The 18079-nt window shown below is 43.5% G+C and overlaps 1 protein-coding gene across 2 annotated transcripts; it reads right to left on the bottom strand.

The window, feature by feature from the left end:
• Nucleotides 1-2584: 2584 nt before the first annotated feature.
• On the bottom strand, nucleotides 2585-16394 carry b4galt3 (beta-1,4-galactosyltransferase 3). Of its 2 annotated transcripts, none has more exons than XM_088369233.1 (7): nucleotides 16227-16394; nucleotides 14937-15424; nucleotides 14455-14690; nucleotides 14123-14313; nucleotides 7800-7922; nucleotides 6868-6972; nucleotides 2585-5140 (listed from the first exon to the last, which is right to left on the bottom strand). In XM_088369233.1, exons 2-7 carry the CDS (start codon nucleotides 15217-15219, stop codon nucleotides 4789-4791), a joined length of 1290 nt encoding a protein of 429 aa, XP_088225359.1. In that variant the 5' UTR covers nucleotides 15220-15424; nucleotides 16227-16394; the 3' UTR covers nucleotides 2585-4788. The 2 variants fall into 2 exon arrangements, with proteins under 2 accessions (XP_088225359.1, XP_088225360.1); XM_088369234.1 differs by lacking the exon at nucleotides 16227-16394 and adding an exon at nucleotides 15745-15927.
• Between the last annotated feature and the right edge of the window lie 1685 nt (nucleotides 16395-18079).

Genomic DNA, 18079 nt, shown 5'->3' with positions numbered 1-18079 from the left:
CATTTAGGAAGCATCTCGCTGTATTTCCCATCCCATCATACTTTTGCTGTCTCCAATGTCATCGTCAACGTTTGCACACACACAACCACACACATACGGAGTCGCAAGAGAGGGCACACACGCAAAAACCTGTGAAAGTCAAGGTCAGATCACAGAGGGAGATGAGAGGATGTTGACAAGGGGGGTGGGGGGGAAGAGCCACGACTGCATGACCTAGATCTCCAGTGTGCTGCCACAAAAGCAGAATTAATTCACTTGATCTATGCGTTGTTGCGAGCCCGCAGCGGAGGAAATTGTCCACTGAGGCTGCAAATATGGATGACAGCAGCAGCTGAGCAGCGGTGGGATGAGACAGGAGGAAAGGTCGGACCCCCGGTGACCCCGACCGCTGTTTCAATTTCCGCCTAGGTGCTCATCTGTCTTGAGGTTGCTAAGATCTCACTTGCATTTCCATATGCAATGAGTGTAATAGCAAGAGTGGTTATATAAGAAAAATTTTGACCTACTGTTGTGGGAGATTTTCCTCATCGATGCATGGCAAGTGAGTCACACCGTCTGTCGTTTTTCTCTCACAAGAGTAGTGCTTCTTCATCGTTTGAATAACGATCTGCAATGGTCAGATATTATCAAAACAATAAATAAAACCAAGTATCATGCTGAGTCAAAAGCCAAAGTGAATAAATTAGTGTTCAGTGCTGTTGAGGAAGGAGCCAGCTGCCTAAAATAAAAAAAATAGAAAATTCTGCCAGGCATTCAAATACTATGCAGCTCCACACAGAAGAAAAGTTTTCAGATTAATTTACGTGAAGTATTGAAGAAACAATAGAAGGAATTCGCAATACTTAGTTAGAAAAGTTGTGTTTTCCTTGAAGACTACAAAAAAAGAACCGCTAATACCGTTTGACTGCCTAAAAATGATTCCACATTTCAGCCTACAAGATCCCCACTTTGAACTTAAAAAGAAAACAGCGGATTGATTTCTGTGTCATTTATGAGTCCATCAAGCTCACTCGGGAGAAAGAAAATCATGATGATGAATCGTTAAGAACAAATCAGTGCATTTAAAATTTGGTACTCAGCCAATTTAGGATTTCCAACTTCTGGACTCTCCTGAGCGTCATTCCGGTGACAAAATCAAAAGTCAGCAGAATCACTTCTTCACTTAAGCTACAATTTAAAGTCCATGCACATTTCGTGACATAAGAACATCCATTACCGATATAGTTGAAGAAACCGCAATTTCAAAACTGTCAAACGATAACATGACGGCTAAAAATTTTTAGGCTGGAGATGTCGCACAGGGCAAGACCGGTCATCTGTGTCTCGCAGGGCTCACAGTAACAGGAAGTGACTAAAGGCTGTCTCAGCCAGCCGCAGTCACTTCAACCGGCCACGGTGTCAGTCTGCTACGTGTAAAGCAGACTGTCACCGCTGTCAGCGCAGATCGACAGGAAGCACGCTTGAAAACATCCAGGTGGAACCGGAATATTCCCTCCCAAACAAAAAGCTTACATTTGCTTTGCGTTCCCAGCATCGGCTTTTGCTATTTGTTTATGTTGCACCTAGCTTCTACTTTTGTTCACCCAACTTTGTATTTGGCCTTGTCTCAATGAATCATGCAGCATTCGTGATTATGAAACAGATCGAACATAAAAGGCCGAGGGGGTTCACTGTCTATTTATAGGTAGGATCTCATATCCAACTTTTTTTTTTTTTTAATCCCGCTCTTCATGCCCACACACAACACTCGTGCTAGTGGTGATATAACAGGTTTGTGCCGTTTCATAGCAATGTGTTATTAATACGTGACTGCTAATCTTCTAATGACCAGTTGTCGTCATCAACGTTCACACTCGGTTGGTGTGGGAGGTTCGGTGCATTTCGCTGCCCATGTGCAACAATGAGGCTATTAGTGTGGGTGAATGTGCTAAATTCAGAACACAGGGTGACAAAGTGACATTGCTTTAGCTGTTCTTGTGATGACACGCACACACTGCACGTACTTTAAGAATAGAATTACTATTTATTTGCTCCGATTTGCAGTGTCAATTCAACAGCTGGATAAAAGAATCATAATGCTGTCAGATCACTATCAGAGGTACATTATCAATTCAACTGATTGATATTTACACCAGTCAGTCAAGAAATTTTTATCATATTTTTGAAGTCGGAGATGCGCGTATAGTTTTTTTTTTTGACAAATCACTTGGACGATGATTCCAAATCTGCCCTTGTCTTTTACTTGATTTTTATAATAATAATATAACAATGAATATAATACAGCAGAAATAATATAAGGTATATATTTACATATTCATATATTTACAACATTTATGAATTAATGTTAGGTGGAATTTTTTACAGCGCATCGTAATATTGTAAAACCTGTTGTGCTAAGGAAAAAATAAATAATAATAATGAATATAATACAGTGGAAATAATATAATGTATATATTTAAATATTCATGTATTTATAACATTAATGAATTAAATTTAGGTAGATTTTTTTTATCAGCGCATCCTAATATTGTAAAACCTGATGTGCTAAGGAAAAAATTAATAAAATGCATGAAGCCATCTCTAATTAAAATGTGCTGTTGACGAGTTTTATTATTATGGGTTTGCGTACTTTACATTGTCTGCAGCTCGGTAGAACTCATGAAAGCTGTTTCTGATATTTTGTACAGGTAAAGTCAAAGTCAGCTTTATAGTCAATTTCTCCACATGCCAAACGGAGCAAAAGTGGAGAACTAATTCTCAGTATGATGCAGTAAAGTGGGTCCTCCACTGCAAACTAACTACAAATAGAAAAATACTATATGGTCCAAGCATAGTCTTAATCACAATTTCCATCAATGGCTTTTATTAAACAGTGCAGGTGTACTTAACGTTCTAGCCGGTGAGCTTCATAGCAAGTTCTACATGATGTAAAAAAAAAAAAATCACACTTGTTAATAGGACAATTACAATATAAACTCAAAATTTGCAAATAGCACTGCTGAGATTTTATGACATCCTACAATAAATGCCTTCTGTATTATTAAATATTATGTAACTAAAATCATTATGTTGGTAAAGGCTGAGAAATTACTATTTTATATAACACTATGTAATGGTCTCTGCTTTTAAATAGATACTACTCAATAAATATCGCTCTTTTATGCAATTACATCCACTGATTATCTGATGTCTAGCCTGTTGCAAAATGAAGATGTGCGCCTTTAAACTGTCAGGATCTGAGAAACCCTCCAGGCAGAGCAATGCGCACCTTTGATTGGCTGACTCCTGTGAATGGTGAACATTAATACTTAACATTCAAGTCACACACACCGCACTTTCATTCATTCCTCGGCTTCGCTCGGCACTGTGCCATCGGCGCGCCTTTGAGTTTCGCACGACGAGAGCGATGGACGTAGGCACAATGAGATACAGACATAATCTACCATCAAACAAACCATTTAGCTGATGAGCGACTGATAAACAATTACATTCAAATTTCTATCTGTATTATATTCTTAACTGCACATTTTAAATGAAAGCATATTTTAACTGATATCTTGATATAAATCACTATTTAGAGCAGCAATAGATGCAACAAGCACATTCAATTCACACACCCTCACCCTCACACACACATACGCACACACACACACGTAGTTCACGTCCCCTCCTGTCAAGCTGCAGAGATACATTCAAAATGGCTGAATTAAAAAATAAACATCTATCCTCTGAGTACAATATCCTCTCTTTAAAATGTCCTCCATTTCAATGAATGAATGAAAACAATCGTAAACTCATCTACACATTTAGATACTTCTGGTTAATTATAATATAACAGTTTCTCTCTACGAATCAATCTGAGTTTATACACAGTGTTTAATTGTCACTATAGCCACTTCACACTATAGACACTAGGTAGATACGCCTTAAATATTATCTGCAAGGTTGGTTTCTTTTTTTCATTCCCGGTAATAGAAGAACACTACAATATCAAAGATCATTCATGTAACAGGAGTAGAATCAATAGCAATTACAGCATCATGCTCAACATATGATTATCTGAAAGTCATGATAGCTATTGTATGCCGAGTCATCCAATAAAGATCTGTTTCCATAAACTATGTATTTACGTGGTTTGATTGTCTAGAAAACAAAACTCAAAGAGAGAGGCACCCAACAAAGAAAATAGAAACTGGTAAACAAATAAAAATGTTTCTCTATATAAATATAATCTATAGTGACCTTGATGCACATTGATAGAAAACAGGAATCCTGGAACAAATATGTAGCACTGGAGGAGCTAGTTTTTTTTCCTTTGATATCTCAAGGGGTTCACAAAACATTTATTTTACAAACCAAAAGTATTCTTCAGAAAATGCTGACAAAGACTGAGTATATGTTCCCTACGGGGAATGGGTGGAAATGTGGATAAAAATTCCTTGAAAATTGGGGTCCAACCGTATTTGAAAGGGGCCAGTGCCCCTGCGGCCCCCCCTTCTAGCTCCGCCAGTGATATGTAATCTTTGAAATTGCGCCTCCCTGCTTTTGAACATTTGCCAGAAGGTGGGAGAGGTCAAATAAATCTCAGGTTGATATTAGTTTATAAAAGCGCTTTAAAAGAGAAGGCACAAGTTTATTTGCAGCACACCGAATGAAGTTGTGGGTTATTCACTCGTGGTAGATTTGACTTGTTGAACCCAGTCTCGTTCGTGAAAGTCCAAAGTGAAAACCAAGTGGCATCCTGCAAACATTCCCACGAAAAGCCACGAGGAAAAAAGCCATTCAGTGCTACAGGTGAGACGCATGCACTTTTGTTTTCTCCTGGGTCATTTCAATAGCTGCCTTTGTCTGAGGAGCTTCTGCCTTCATGCCATCAGGTCTTGTTACAGTGACATTTAGGACCACAGGTCTTTTACTCTCTGGAGTCTTGGGCTCACGATTATCTGTGGCTTCCGTCTTGGAGGCGCTACGTAGATGCACGGGGGTGGCCGTTTTCCCCTGAAGGTGGTGGGGCTCTTCTCCGATGTTGACAGTGAGGTTAGTGTAGAGAGGTTCCTTTTCTTTAGAGAGGAGTTCATAAGTCAGGGAGTTGAAGCCGTCAGAGCGCCAGTTGAGTCTGGTCCTTTTCAGGAGGTCAAATCTAGAATGTTTAAATAGAAAAGCAATAATGAGGTTTGCAAGGGTTGGAATACAACTGAGCCGGTTCTGTATTAACTAGATACTGTTAGAAATGCACACAAGCGATGTTCTGACACTTTGCAACAAAATAAATGCAAGCAGAGAATACATGTAAAGAGAATAAGTGAATTTGATGACAAGGTGAACATTTTTGGCTAATATTAGCATTTTATGAGCATATAATTCAATTAGAAAGCTGCAATTATACTGTTTGACAAACTATATTTTGAATTCATGAAAAAATATTTATCATAAATTAATTGATATTTCAACATCAATAGATGGGACACATGCAAAATGTTCAATATGATAAAAAGACAGAACATTTGCTACATTATTAAAGTGACTTTTGGACATTAAAACCATGCAATGATTTAACCACTTACACAGTCTAGCTCAGGGGTGTCAAACTCATTTCACATTGTGGGCCACATACGGCCTCGGTAGATGTCGAGTGGGCCGGACCGTTAATATTATACCATACTCTGCTATAAATAACCAAAATATAACGTCTTTCCTTTTTATTTATTTTTTTTGGGTGTAAAGAAGCACAAGAACATTAGGAAAATGTTGAAATTTAATGAGCATTCCTTTTACAAAACATTAACATTAACATAACTTAAAACATTAACAGTAATGCACTTTAAGATTGAACGAGATTTATAAAGAAAAGAATTTTTAAACAATTTACGCATGTCCATATAAAATCTAATTTAATCCCTGCCTACACCTTACAAACTAAGAAGAGTGCTCTTAAATGTATAAAGAAGAAAGGATTCACATGTCCTGTAAATGTGGAGACTTCATACATGAACTTCACACATACATATACAATACATATTGAACATTCATGGAGTTGCATGAACAGTAGAAATCCACCATACTTTTTTGTAGTGAAGTTCCTGACTAACATTAAACTGCACACTTTTTTAATCACCACAGTAAGGATTCATCTTCACAGAGCTGTATTTTTTCAATGCAAACAGTATCTAAGGCAGCATTTTAAAGGCATTAGACTAGGCTAGACTTGTTTTTGTTCCTGATACTTGGCATCTTTTGGCCAGGACAAGTGCATCAATACCAGTTGCCATGTCCTGACTAGCTGTCACTTTCAGAATGTCATTTAAGTGCTTGTTTGTGAGCCTTGAATGCATTTTTGTTTTATTGATATTCATTACTGAGAAAATGTGTTCACAAAGGTAGGTTGTCCCAAACACGCACAAACTTTTAGCAGCCAGGGCTGTTAATTTGGGGTACCCTGCTAGTAGTTACTGATCAAATTTATCCAGACCTACGGAGGCAAATTTGCCCTTCAAATCGGCATGTCTTCGGCTGTTGTGGTGTCCATGATTGGCACCAATTCAAGAAACTCTGCAGTAACAGTCAATGTCACATCAACTCCACAAATAAATAATTTGAATTATCCTGCGGGCCTGATCGAACGCGGGCCTGATCGGACCTCCTTGCGGGCCGGTTGCCGCTTCGTATGTTTGACACCCCTGGTCTAGCTCATGCTAAAATCACATATGTCATGTTAAAAACAAAGGCATAAAATAAAATTTCACTGGAATGTGTGCAAATATATTGCAACTTAAAATTCACAGATTGATTATCCTGCAACATTTTCATGATGAGGCACTTTTTATGCTGATAAAGACTTGACTACTGCAGCCATATGTACTTACGTACCTGTGTGGGTTTTGCTCATTCCCTTGGTCTCCTCTATGCCTGATCATTTTGTAATGACCAACGGCCACTGGGGGGCGCACAATTTTCATGCCAGACAGACGCACTCTGGTTGAGCAGCAGACAATCGAAAAAGACAGAACATGAACACTCGAGGAAAATCAGTCAATAAGTTTGAAAATAAATTCCTCAATAGCTGCTATCTCTTCTATTGGCACCACAATATCTAAGTGCACTATTTGCTATTGTGACATCTCCTTACATTTCTCTGGGCACCAGACACTAACTCTCGGGTTCAGGGTACTTCCTGTTAAAGATCAGTTGTTTTTATTTAATTCGAGGCCAAATTGCTATCTCATGTGGGGTTCTGTAGTGTTCTGTTTCAGCATGGTCAATATGAAGACTGATCAAATTTGAAACTGCAATCAAAGATGCTCAATAAGAGGCTTCTGGTGGTCCCACATGAATTGTTGATATTTACAGTTTTGGACTCAGATATTTAGTTTTGGTAGATTTGCTCTCCAGCTGCCCTAATTTTCTGCCAACTGTTATTTGGTTTGTTCTTAGTTGGATTTATTACCGACTGTCGTTCAGTCTTTTTGCTTGTGCCGTTATGTAGGATTGAAAAGCTAGGCTGGTTTTATCAACTGCCTAGAAACGTTTACCCACTGACACTTGGATGCTCTTGCCTAGTGACCACCGTACGTTTGGGTGTGATGCATTCACCGTGTCTCCTAACAGAATTAGTGGAAGGGAGCTTGTCCATGCAAACTTACTCACTGTGCCCATCAAAGCCGCAGCAGTGCTAGGTGATGTGAAGATGAGAGAATGAAAAAATGAAACATGCAAACCAAGAAAGGTGTAGAAGTGCAAGTAGAAAACAGACGACTGTGATGAGTGACAAGAAGATCATGATGAGTGGAGCACACTTTTACCTTGCCGCAATATCGTCATCCTCTCCCCCCCAGCCCCAATATTGATTGGGGAAGCCGTTCATCTTCATGTACTGGTCTGGAGTCACTGCAGAAACCCCACCAAAATACTGTGAGTATGGTAGCCTGGGAGAGTCACACAAGAGCTTGGTTAGAACACCTCTGGGTCAAGTTGTTGAAATCCTAGAGAAGATTGTATTTTTATGCTTTTCACACATAAAAGTATATTCTTGTAATTTTAAAAGTAATGCACTGAGAGAAAAAAAATCAATAAACAAAATCATAAGTATCGTATTTTCTGGACTATAAGTCACGTTTTTTTTCCCCAGTTTGTCCGGGGGTGCGACTTGTAATCAGGAGCGACTTATATGTGAAATTATTAACACATTATTACTTGATCATTAACACATTAGTTATAGTATAGTTGATCACTTCATTTGTTATTTTCACTTTGAACCACATAAGGGCGCACTAGGCCTGTGGAATAATTGGAAACGCAACTGACAATGAGTCTGACATCAGCGCCGCATATACTTTTGGAGTCAGCAGCGGCGTTGTTTATAAGTGACACGGAGGACGAAGATTTCGATGGATTTAATGATTTGGAGTGACACGGATGGTTCGATAAAATTGTTATTTATGTTATAGTTATTTGATATGTAACTTATACCGTAATTTCCGGACTATAAGTCGCGTTTTTTTTCATAGTTTGGGTGGGGGGGCGACTTATACTCAGGAGCGACTTATATATGTTTTTTTTCACAAATCTTTACTTGATCATTAAGACATCACTTACAAGTATAGTTGACCACTTCCCATGTTATTTTTAGTATAGTTGATCACTTCACATGCTTTTATATCTTTATCTTGAACATATTCAAAACATAAAAAATAGAGAAAACATCAAATAAAGCAATTAACACTTTAAAGCACCATATCTAAGTCCACTGTCTGCTGTATGTACACTTGCTCCATTTTTGCTCCTCTTATATTTATTATTATTATTTATTATTATTTGTTTATTTATCATTTATTCAACACTCTTATTTATTCATTGTTTGTGCCTTCTTGGTTTTTTTTTTTGTGTTGCTTGTATGCATATGTGTACTATCTCACCGAGGGATAGTGGAAACGTAATTTCAATCTCTTTGTGTGTCTTAGTATATAAAAAAAAAATCGACGATAAAGCAGACTTTGACTTTGATAAAACAACCCAAAAAAATTACTGGGTGGGCTTAAGAAAAATGGCACCAAAAAGAAACTCATATTTTGCAGTTTACAAACTTCAAGTTGTAAAATATGCAGCTGAAAACAGTAATCGAGCAGCAGAAAGAAAGTTTGGAGAACCATGATGTACCAATGGATTACTATTTCAAGTGACGTCAGTAACGCGGCGCGGCGGTTGTTTACATACAAACGTGCCAACATAAGGACTACCGGCATCATTAGCGGTGATCATTTCCAAGTGACACGGAGGACAAAGAGTTTGAAGGAGTTAAGGATTTGGAGTGACATAGAAGTTTTGAAAAACTTTTACGCACACCCGGTCCTACTCTACTGAGTCGGGGGCCGGCGCTCGGCCGAGTGGCTGTCCGCAAACGGTGCGCGGGGCTCGGACATGGCCATTACGCACGCCCGGTCTGTCTGGAAGTCCACGCCGCCACACGCTTGGAAGTTTGTTTTGTTTAATAAAGAGCCGTTTACCAAACCCACGTCTATCCTTGTACTTTGTTAACGCAACAATATAGTTATATAGTAGATCTGTGGAATAAAGACGAGGCTGACGTCAGGGCGCATGCGCGGCAATGTTGACAAAGGACGAGGAATTTGATCGATGGATTTAATGGAATTAAAGTGCACGGATGGTTTGATAATATTATTGGCTTGTATTGTAGTTATTTGAAATATAGTTTATCTATCGTTATATGAGCCTGTGGAATATTTTGAAGTGCAAGCGCCCTCAGCCGTGCGCACCCATTGTTGACAAAGAACGATCGATGGATTTAATGAATTGGAGTGACACCGATGGTTTTATAAACATGTTACTCATGTAATAGTTGTCCTTAATCACTCTATATGTTACGTCAGGCCCGTTCTCAGCTCTTTGTTTGTGTTTGTCACGTCAGCATACCTATTGTTTAGCCTGTTGTTGCTATTTAATGAATTGGAGTGACACTGATGGTTTCGTAAACATGTTATTCATGTAATAGTTGTCCTTAATCACTCTATATGTTACGTCAGGCCCGTTCTCAGCTCTTTGTTTGTGTTTGTCACGTTAGCATACCTATCGTTTAGCCTGTTGTTGCTATCGTTTAGCCTGTTGTTGCTCGTTCATGACTGTTTTTGGTGTGGGATTTTGTTGAATAAATTGCCCCCAAAATGCGACTTATACTCCGGAGCGACTTATATACTGTATTTGCCGGTGTACAGGTCGACTCGGTGTATAAGTCGACCCCCTAAAATTCGACGGAAATTTACGATTTTATGATATATCCTTTGTATAAGTCGAGCTCAATTGTTGCATTATATTAAACTTCAAAATTCAATATGCGAAATTTATTGACGAAATGTGTTCAAATTCCGGGAGGCCGTGCGCATGCGGCTGTTTATAAGCACCGCGGAGGAGATCGCGGCCGGCGAGCTCGCGCACGCCGCCCGGCACCAACGGGAGGCCGGAAATAGCTCCAAGCCGAGCGGATCGGCACTTTATAAGCACCGCGGAGGAGATCGCGGCGCCTCATTGGACTTCCAGCGGCCGGCGAGCTCGCGCACCCGCCCGGCACATCCGGGAGGCCGTGCGCACGAGCCAAGTGGCCGAAAATAGCCCCCGCCGAGCGGATCGGCTGTTTATAAGCACCGCGGAGGTGGTCGCGGCGGCTCATTCGACTTCCAGCGGCCGGCGAGCTCGCGCACCCGCCCGGCACATCCGGGAGGCCGTGCGCACGAGCCAAGTGGCCGAAAATAGCCCCCGCCGAGCGGATCGGCTGTTTATAAGCACCGCGGAGGTGCTCGCGGCGCCTCATTCGACTTCCAGCGGCCGGCGAGCTCGCGCACCCGCCCGGCACATCCGGGAGGCCGTGCGCACGAGCCAAGTGGCCGAAAATAGCCCCCGCCGAGCGGATCGGCTGTTTATAAGCACCGCGGAGGTGGTCGCGGCGGCTCATTCGACTTCCAGCGGCCGGCGAGCTCGCGCACCCGCCCGGCACATCCGGGAGGCCGTGCGCATGAGCCAAGTGGCCGAAAATAGCCCCCGCCGAGCGGATCGGCTGTTTATAAGCACCGCGGAGGTGCTCGCGGCGCCTCATTCGACTTCCAGCGGCCGGCGAGCTCGCGCACCCGCCTGGCACATCCGGGAGGCCGTGCGCACGAGCCAAGTGGCCGAAAATAGCCCCCGCCGAGCGGATCGGCTGTTTATAAGCACCGCGGAGGTGCTCGCGGCGCCTCATTCGACTTCCAGCGGGCCGCGCACTCGCGCACGCCGCCCGGTTCAAATTTTCTAAGTGCAACGCACAATGAGATGCATGAGAAACGGCCTTGATTACCATCACATTTGAAGCGATGAATACGGAGTTAAATTTTATGACTCGGTGTATAAGTCGAGGTCGATTTTTTTCGGTCGATTTTGGATCGAAAAAGGTCGACCAATACACCGGCAAATACGGTATGTTTTTTTTCACTTTTTGGGGCATTTTATGGCTGGTGCGACTTATACTCCGGAGCGACTTATAGTCCGGAAAATACGGTATATAGTTATATACCGTGTTGGGCCGAATATAAGATGACGTTTTTTGCATTGAAATAAGACTGAAAAAGTGGGGGTCGTCTTACATTCGGGGTCTAGACATTATACCCATTCACTTGTGTCCAGCGGTAAGTTAAAGGTTGCTGGTATCGAGTGAGTATGTTGCTGTGATCGTGTGCGTCTTTGACACAAAGTGAGTATATACATTTCATTGTTACTAAAGTCCACTGTTGTGCCGTTTGTCCGATCGCGGTTTGCTTCTTGTGCGCGCCATTTGATTGACAGCTCCGGCGCGCTCCTTTAAGTTTGCCTCGCATCGTACGAGTAGCCGTTACGCAGCGGCACGGCGACTAACGGTCGCCAGCAAATGTATTTTGTTGTCTCGATGACTTATGTTTGGTGTGTTGCCGAGAGTATTTCATTTATGGTTATTTAGTATGGCGGAACTGTTACGTGCAGTTAGTTATGTAATGTGCCATCTACTAGTGTTGTGTGACGTCAGAAGTTGAGCGTTGACATACGTGCTGTATTTCTGTCTGTTGCAGAACCACACACACACACACCACACACACCACACACACCACACACACACCCTTCACACGCTTCATACAATAATCACACACACAAGAATCACATTCACACACCCAAAGATTCAGCCATGTGCACTACACACACCTGCTCTCACATCCTTACGACCAAACGTGTGCCTATACCCTTTTGCCAGTTTGCCTGTATGCTATGAGCCACAGTGCCTGTTACTCTTTTGCCATTAATTCAGGAAAGCAATCAAAACTGAACCACGTCTTCCCTCCTGTGTTCTGACCGACACCGGGGGCGAAAAGAGCACAACCATCCGAGCCAACCCCCAATACAGTCCTCAGGCTCCCCAACAATAGCGGTAGCAGTTTGCATTATTTTATTGTTTTTCCTTATTCAGATTTGTTTCAAGACTACAGTTACAATTGGACTTCACTTTGATGGTTAATGCAGTTATTGCAATTTTTTTGTTTTATCACAGTAGATTGGTTTATTTACATTTCAAAATCCAGAGGCCATTCATTTACAAATGTGATTGCACTTTAGCCTACATATTTAAATGTTCAGATATTAATATGTGATAGAAGGTTTTTGCATGATTTGAATGAGGCAAAATAACATGCTTTTTCTCTCGAATATATTGTTATAATCATTTGTTTCAGATGTAATCATTTTCTGTATAAAATTTTAATTTCATGTTCAAAAAATCTTTTTTCAAACTTGCGTCTTGAAAAAGAGGGGGTCGTCTTATAATCAGGGTCGTCTTATATTCGGGCCGATACGGTAGGTCTGTTGAATAATTGGGACCGCAACTGACGATGAGTCCGACGTCAGCGCCGCATGTACTTCCGGAGTCAGCAGCGGCGTTGTTCATAAGTGAATTGGAGGACAAAGATTTCAATGGATTTAATCATTTGGAGTGACATGGATGGTTTGATAAAATTGTTATTTATGTTATAGTTATTTGTTATATAGTTTATATGTAGTTATGGGTCTGTGGAATAATCGGAACAGCAACTAACAATGAGTCTGATGTCGGCGCCACATGTACTTCCGGAGTCAGCAGCTGCGTTTTTTTTAAGTGACACAGAGGACGAAGATTTCAATGGATTTAATGATTTGGAGTGACACGGACGGTTCGATAAAATTGTTATTTATGTTATAGTTATTTGATATATAGTTTATATAGTTATATAACCTGTGAAATAACTGGAACGGCAACTGACAATGAGTCCGATGTCAGCGCCGCATGTGCTTCCGGAGTTATTTATGTTATAGTTATTTGAATAACTGTTAGTATGTTACGTCAGGCACATTCTCAGTTCCTCGTTTGTGTTTATGTAATGTTAGCATTCCGTATCGTTTTGCCTGTTGTTGCCTATTCATGTCTGTTCTTGGTGTTGGATTTGGCAAATAAAGTTCCCCCAAAAATGCGATTTGTACTCCGGTGCGACTTGTTATGTTTTTTTCTTCTTTATTATGCATTTTATGGCTAGTTCGACTTGTACTCTTGAGCAATTTATAGTCCGGAAAATATGGTAGTCATTAAAAGTAGCTTACTTGTGCAAGAACATTGTCACTTTTTTATCATTTACAAAATCACGTCTACAACGTGCTGAATTATTTCGTACATTTAATGTGTGCTGATATTTTTAGCTCAAGCCACCAACTCATTAGCCATTCTTTATCAGGACTCCTGCATTAATCAATCAATGTCACTCGACTCATTAAAAAAATGAAGTCAGATGACAAAAGTTACCAAGTTGGCAACAACTGCAGACAGTTGTAGCTCCTCAAAAGGTTTCAAATATAAAAAAAAGCCCTGTAATCTTTTCCAGTTTAGTTTGACTTTGATCAACTGTCAGACTGTGGAAAGGCCAGATGTGGCCTGCGGCCAAATTTTATATCAGTCTGTCATTCGGATGCATTTGTGGAGATTGTAGCAAGACGGAGACTAAATAATTACCCTCCGAGTTCCTCACGATAACGACTTGAAAATCATTTCTTGGAAATATTCATGCATGGTGGGCAAATGGACTGTGCCTACCTGTATTTGAACTTGTCCATGGCCACAGACAGGTGTGTTGGAAACTGCTTGTGGCAAGTGTAGGTATTGTGGTCGTTCTCAGGCAGCAGGTCAACATCATGGAGGAAGATGCAGCTCCATTCCTCATCTCGAAGGGCTTCCCGCACACCAACATTCAGCAGCTTGGCTCGGTTGAATGTACCATTCCCCCACTGCAAGACAGAAACAGACAGAATAGTTCAAATTCTATCAAAAGCAATCAAAACATGATTTCAAAGATGTGCAGAATAACCTTCAATTAATGATGCAATGATTTCATTTAACAATATGCATTGCAAAGTCATTCTCCTGACCTGCTGTACGATATAGATGCTGTAGTGGATTTGTTGCCTCTGCAGGAAAGGATGGAGGTGGTAGAGGAGAGCACGGAGGTGTGTCTGCCGGTTTCGGTATGGGACCACGATGGCAGTGTGGTGCCGGGGTGCACAGTCTGGTGGACGGTAGTGTCCGCCTGGCAACACCAATGGGTTCTTTTTTCTGATCTCCTCCAATGTCAGAGGTGAGGAAAGATGGACAGATACAGGCCCAACTGTGGGGATAGGAAAAGTTTCATAAGCTGACATATGATCCTCCAAGCATATTTTGGGAGGAGGGGGGTAGTGCCCTCGCGATCCCCCCTCTAGCTCTGCCAGTGCCTGCCACTATACAGCGCATGTTTCTCAAGTTTGCGGGTCAAAGCAAAAAACTGTCCAATCATCTGCTTATATCACAACAAACACTTAAGTCGCATAACTCGTCGTATTTCAAGGCATGTTTGGTATATTTGCTTCCTCACCTAACAGAGGGGACACAATCTGGCAGCTTGCTAGTGGTGGCCCCGTCACAGGAGGTCCAGTGCCAGCATTGCGAGGTGGGGGAGGCGGTGCTCTCAGATGACTGAGGTTGGTGTAGACGTCGTGGGGTCGCGAATAGTCAAACTCTTGCTCTGTGGTGTGCACCAAGACGGACACCAAACCTTTGAAGCCTCCAAGGGAGAAATAGAGCACAAAGGCAAACTGGAAGCCCACCAGCAAGGCCAGTGTGCACGGGGAACCCAGAGAGCGCCCGCAGCAGGCCATAATCAAGGAGGGTGATTGAACACACAGAAGCAGGATGAGTGAAGTTATTGGAGGAGGAGGGGCAAGGAAAGGAGGTACGGGAGGAGGGGATGGAGGGAAAGCACAGAGTGAAGGCTCAGGTGTGCGCAGGAAGGGCGACCATCATCGGGGGCAGATGATCGTCGTGGTGAAGCTCAGTCTGGACTGCCATCACCTCTTGGTCTCACTAAGAAAACACAAGGAAGAACAGGCTTTTCATGATATTTGGATTAGGTGAACTGGAGCCAATTTGTTTGACTTTAATTAAATTTAATTAATCAAGCAAGCAATTATACATTGAATTTATTTATTTAAAAAAACTGATACATCGAGTCCTGTAATAGTGTGTTGCTTACCTATAAAACTTTATTAGTACTAGTCATGATAGTCTTTATTTTTCACATCTCGACATTTTCTACGGCTACCTATTTTTTGAGTATATTGCCAGCCGCTAAAAAGTGGACGGCGGGCGGCAAATGCCCCCCACAATAAACGCGCATGACTTACGTTTATCCTTAGGTCACATAAAGCATCCCCTCCATTAGAATCACTAGCTACAAAACTGTTGCCAAACTACAAATTTAAGTTTAAACTTGGCAATGACATGAAATAAATGTCATGTTTTGTTTCGCTCCTGGTTCAGCGGTGGCATTGCCGTGCAAGCGGCGCTGCGTGATGGCTGCAGATCAAAGGAATCCGATGTCGCAGCTCTATTTCATGACATGCAAAAGCAACCTTCGTATGCTTGCATTTATCTCTGGATGTTTTGTTATCGTTACAAAGCAGCTGTGGAATGGAGCTATGGGTTAAAATGCATAATCACAACTCGTGGAGTAGCATATCGCGCTCCAGATGATTGATTAGCCAGTCATCACCGTCAGCAATCAGCTACAACAAGTCTGTGCAAATGTGCCTGAATTGTCTCGTTGGTCACAAGCCAGCTTCTACGTCTGCCGTGTGCACAAGCACAGCAGCTCGTGCAGACTCACCAGCTAGCACGTCGCTGTTGTGACATTTCCAATCCAGCTCGAGGCTTCCGTTGACAGTCCACAGGCCGCAGCCAGCCTCTCAAAAGAGGTAATCGACCAAAAGATCCAGTTTGTTCGCAGATGCTGCTCGCTCCTCCCCCTTCTCCTCCTCCTCCTCCTCCTCCTCCTCCTCCTCCTCCTCCTCCTCCTCCTCCTCCTCCTCCTCCTCCTCCTCCTCCTCCTCCTCCTCCTCCTCCTCCTCCTCCTCCTCCTCACCGTCTTGCTTCCTTCCTAATCGCTCATTTGGGGGCAAAATCGGACGGGTTTGCACGCAAGAGCGTGGCCGGATTGACTGCGTGCTTGCGATGCATGTCCTGCTCTCTCACCGCGAGTGCGCGGCTTCAGCGGCACGCTGAGTCCGCTGCTGCATCATCGCGTGTCACTACCAAGCGCCTTTTTTGAAAGCCACCAGCCCATTAATCATCCTAATATATGCATAGTATAGCCAGTGCACCTCTCCGTGAGTCGTCACCTTATCGTGGTGGAGGGGTTTGCGTGCCCTTATGATCCTAGGAGCCATGTTGTCGGGGGCTTCATGCCCCTGGTAGGGTCACCCATAGCAAACGGGTCCTAGGTGAGGGGCCAGACAAAGCACGACTCACAGAAGCCCCTTATGACGATTGAAATAAATGGACTTCGTTTTCCCTCGCCCGGACGCGGGTCACCGGGGCCTCCCTCTGGAGCCAGACCTGGAGGCGGGGCTCGAAGGCGAGCGTCTGGTGGCCGGGCCTTCGCCCATGGGGCCCGGCCGGGCATAGCCCGAAAAGGAAACGTGGGTCCCCCTTTCCATGGGCTCATCACCTGTGGGAGGGGCCGAAGGGGTCGGGTGCAATGTGTGCTGGGCGGCAGCCAAAGGCAGGGACCTTGGCGGTCTGATCCCCGGCTGCAGAAGCTGGCTCTTGGGACATGGAATGTCACCTCTCTGGCTGGAAAGGAGCCCAAGCTGGTGTGCGAGGCAGAAAAATTCCGACTAGATATAGTCGGACTAGCCTCCACGCACAGTTTGGGTTCCGGTACAAGCCCTCTCGAGAGGGGCTGGACTCTCTTCCACTCTGGAGTTGCCCACGGTGAGAGGCGTCGAGCAGGTGTGGGTATACTTATTGCCCCCCGGCTGGGCGCCTGCACATTGAGGTTCACCCCGGTGAACGAGAGGGTAGCCTCCCTCCGCCTTCGGGTGGGGGGACGGGTCCTGACTGTTGTTTGTGTCTATGCACCAAACGGCAGCTCAGAGTACCCACCCTTCTTGGGGTCCCTGGAGGAAGTGCTGGAGAGCGCTCCTTCTGGGGACTCCATCGTTCTACTGCGTGACTTCAATGCTCACGTGGGCAATGACAGTGAGACCTGGAAGGGCGTGATTGGGAGGAACGGCCCCCCCGATCTGAACCCGAGCGGTGTTCTATTGTTGGACTTCTGTGCTCGACATGGATTTTCAATAATGAACACCATGTTCAAGCATAAGGGTGTCCATGTGTGCACTTGGCACCAGGACACCCTAGGCCGCAGTTCGATGATCGACTTTGTAGTCGTGTCATCGGATTTGCGGCCGCATGTTTTGGACACTCGGGTGAAGAGAGGGGCGGAGCTGTCAACTGATCACCACCTGGTGGTGGGTTGGCTCCGATGGTGGGGGAAGATGCCGGTCCGACCTGGCAGACCCAAACGCTCTGTGAGGGTCTGCTGGGAACGTCTGGCAGAATCTCCTGTCAGGAAGAGCTTCAACTCCCACCTCCGGCAGAGCTTTTCCCACGTCCCGGGGGAGGCGGGGGACATTGAGTCTGAGTGGACCATGTTCCGCGCCTCCATTGTTGAGGCGG

Source organism: Syngnathus floridae, chromosome 2, assembly GCF_059516105.1.
Source record: "Syngnathus floridae isolate MCC-2025c chromosome 2, RoL_Sflo_1.0, whole genome shotgun sequence".
NCBI classification, from domain to species: domain Eukaryota; kingdom Metazoa; phylum Chordata; class Actinopteri; order Syngnathiformes; family Syngnathidae; genus Syngnathus; species Syngnathus floridae.
The sequence above is the reverse complement of the archived record's forward strand: the minus strand, read 5'-3'. Positions and strand labels throughout refer to the sequence as shown.

Coding starts and splice junctions, on each gene's coding strand:
- b4galt3 (XM_088369233.1), bottom strand. CDS start 15,219: ATGGCCTGCTGCGGGCGCTCTCTGGGTTCCCCGTGCACACTGGCCTTG. Junction 14,691..14,936: donor GATTGTGTCCCCTCTGTTAG/GTGAGGAAGCAA, acceptor CTATCCCCACAG/TTGGGCCTGTATCTGTCCAT. Junction 14,314..14,454: donor GCATCTATATCGTACAGCAG/GTCAGGAGAATG, acceptor TCTGTCTTGCAG/TGGGGGAATGGTACATTCAA.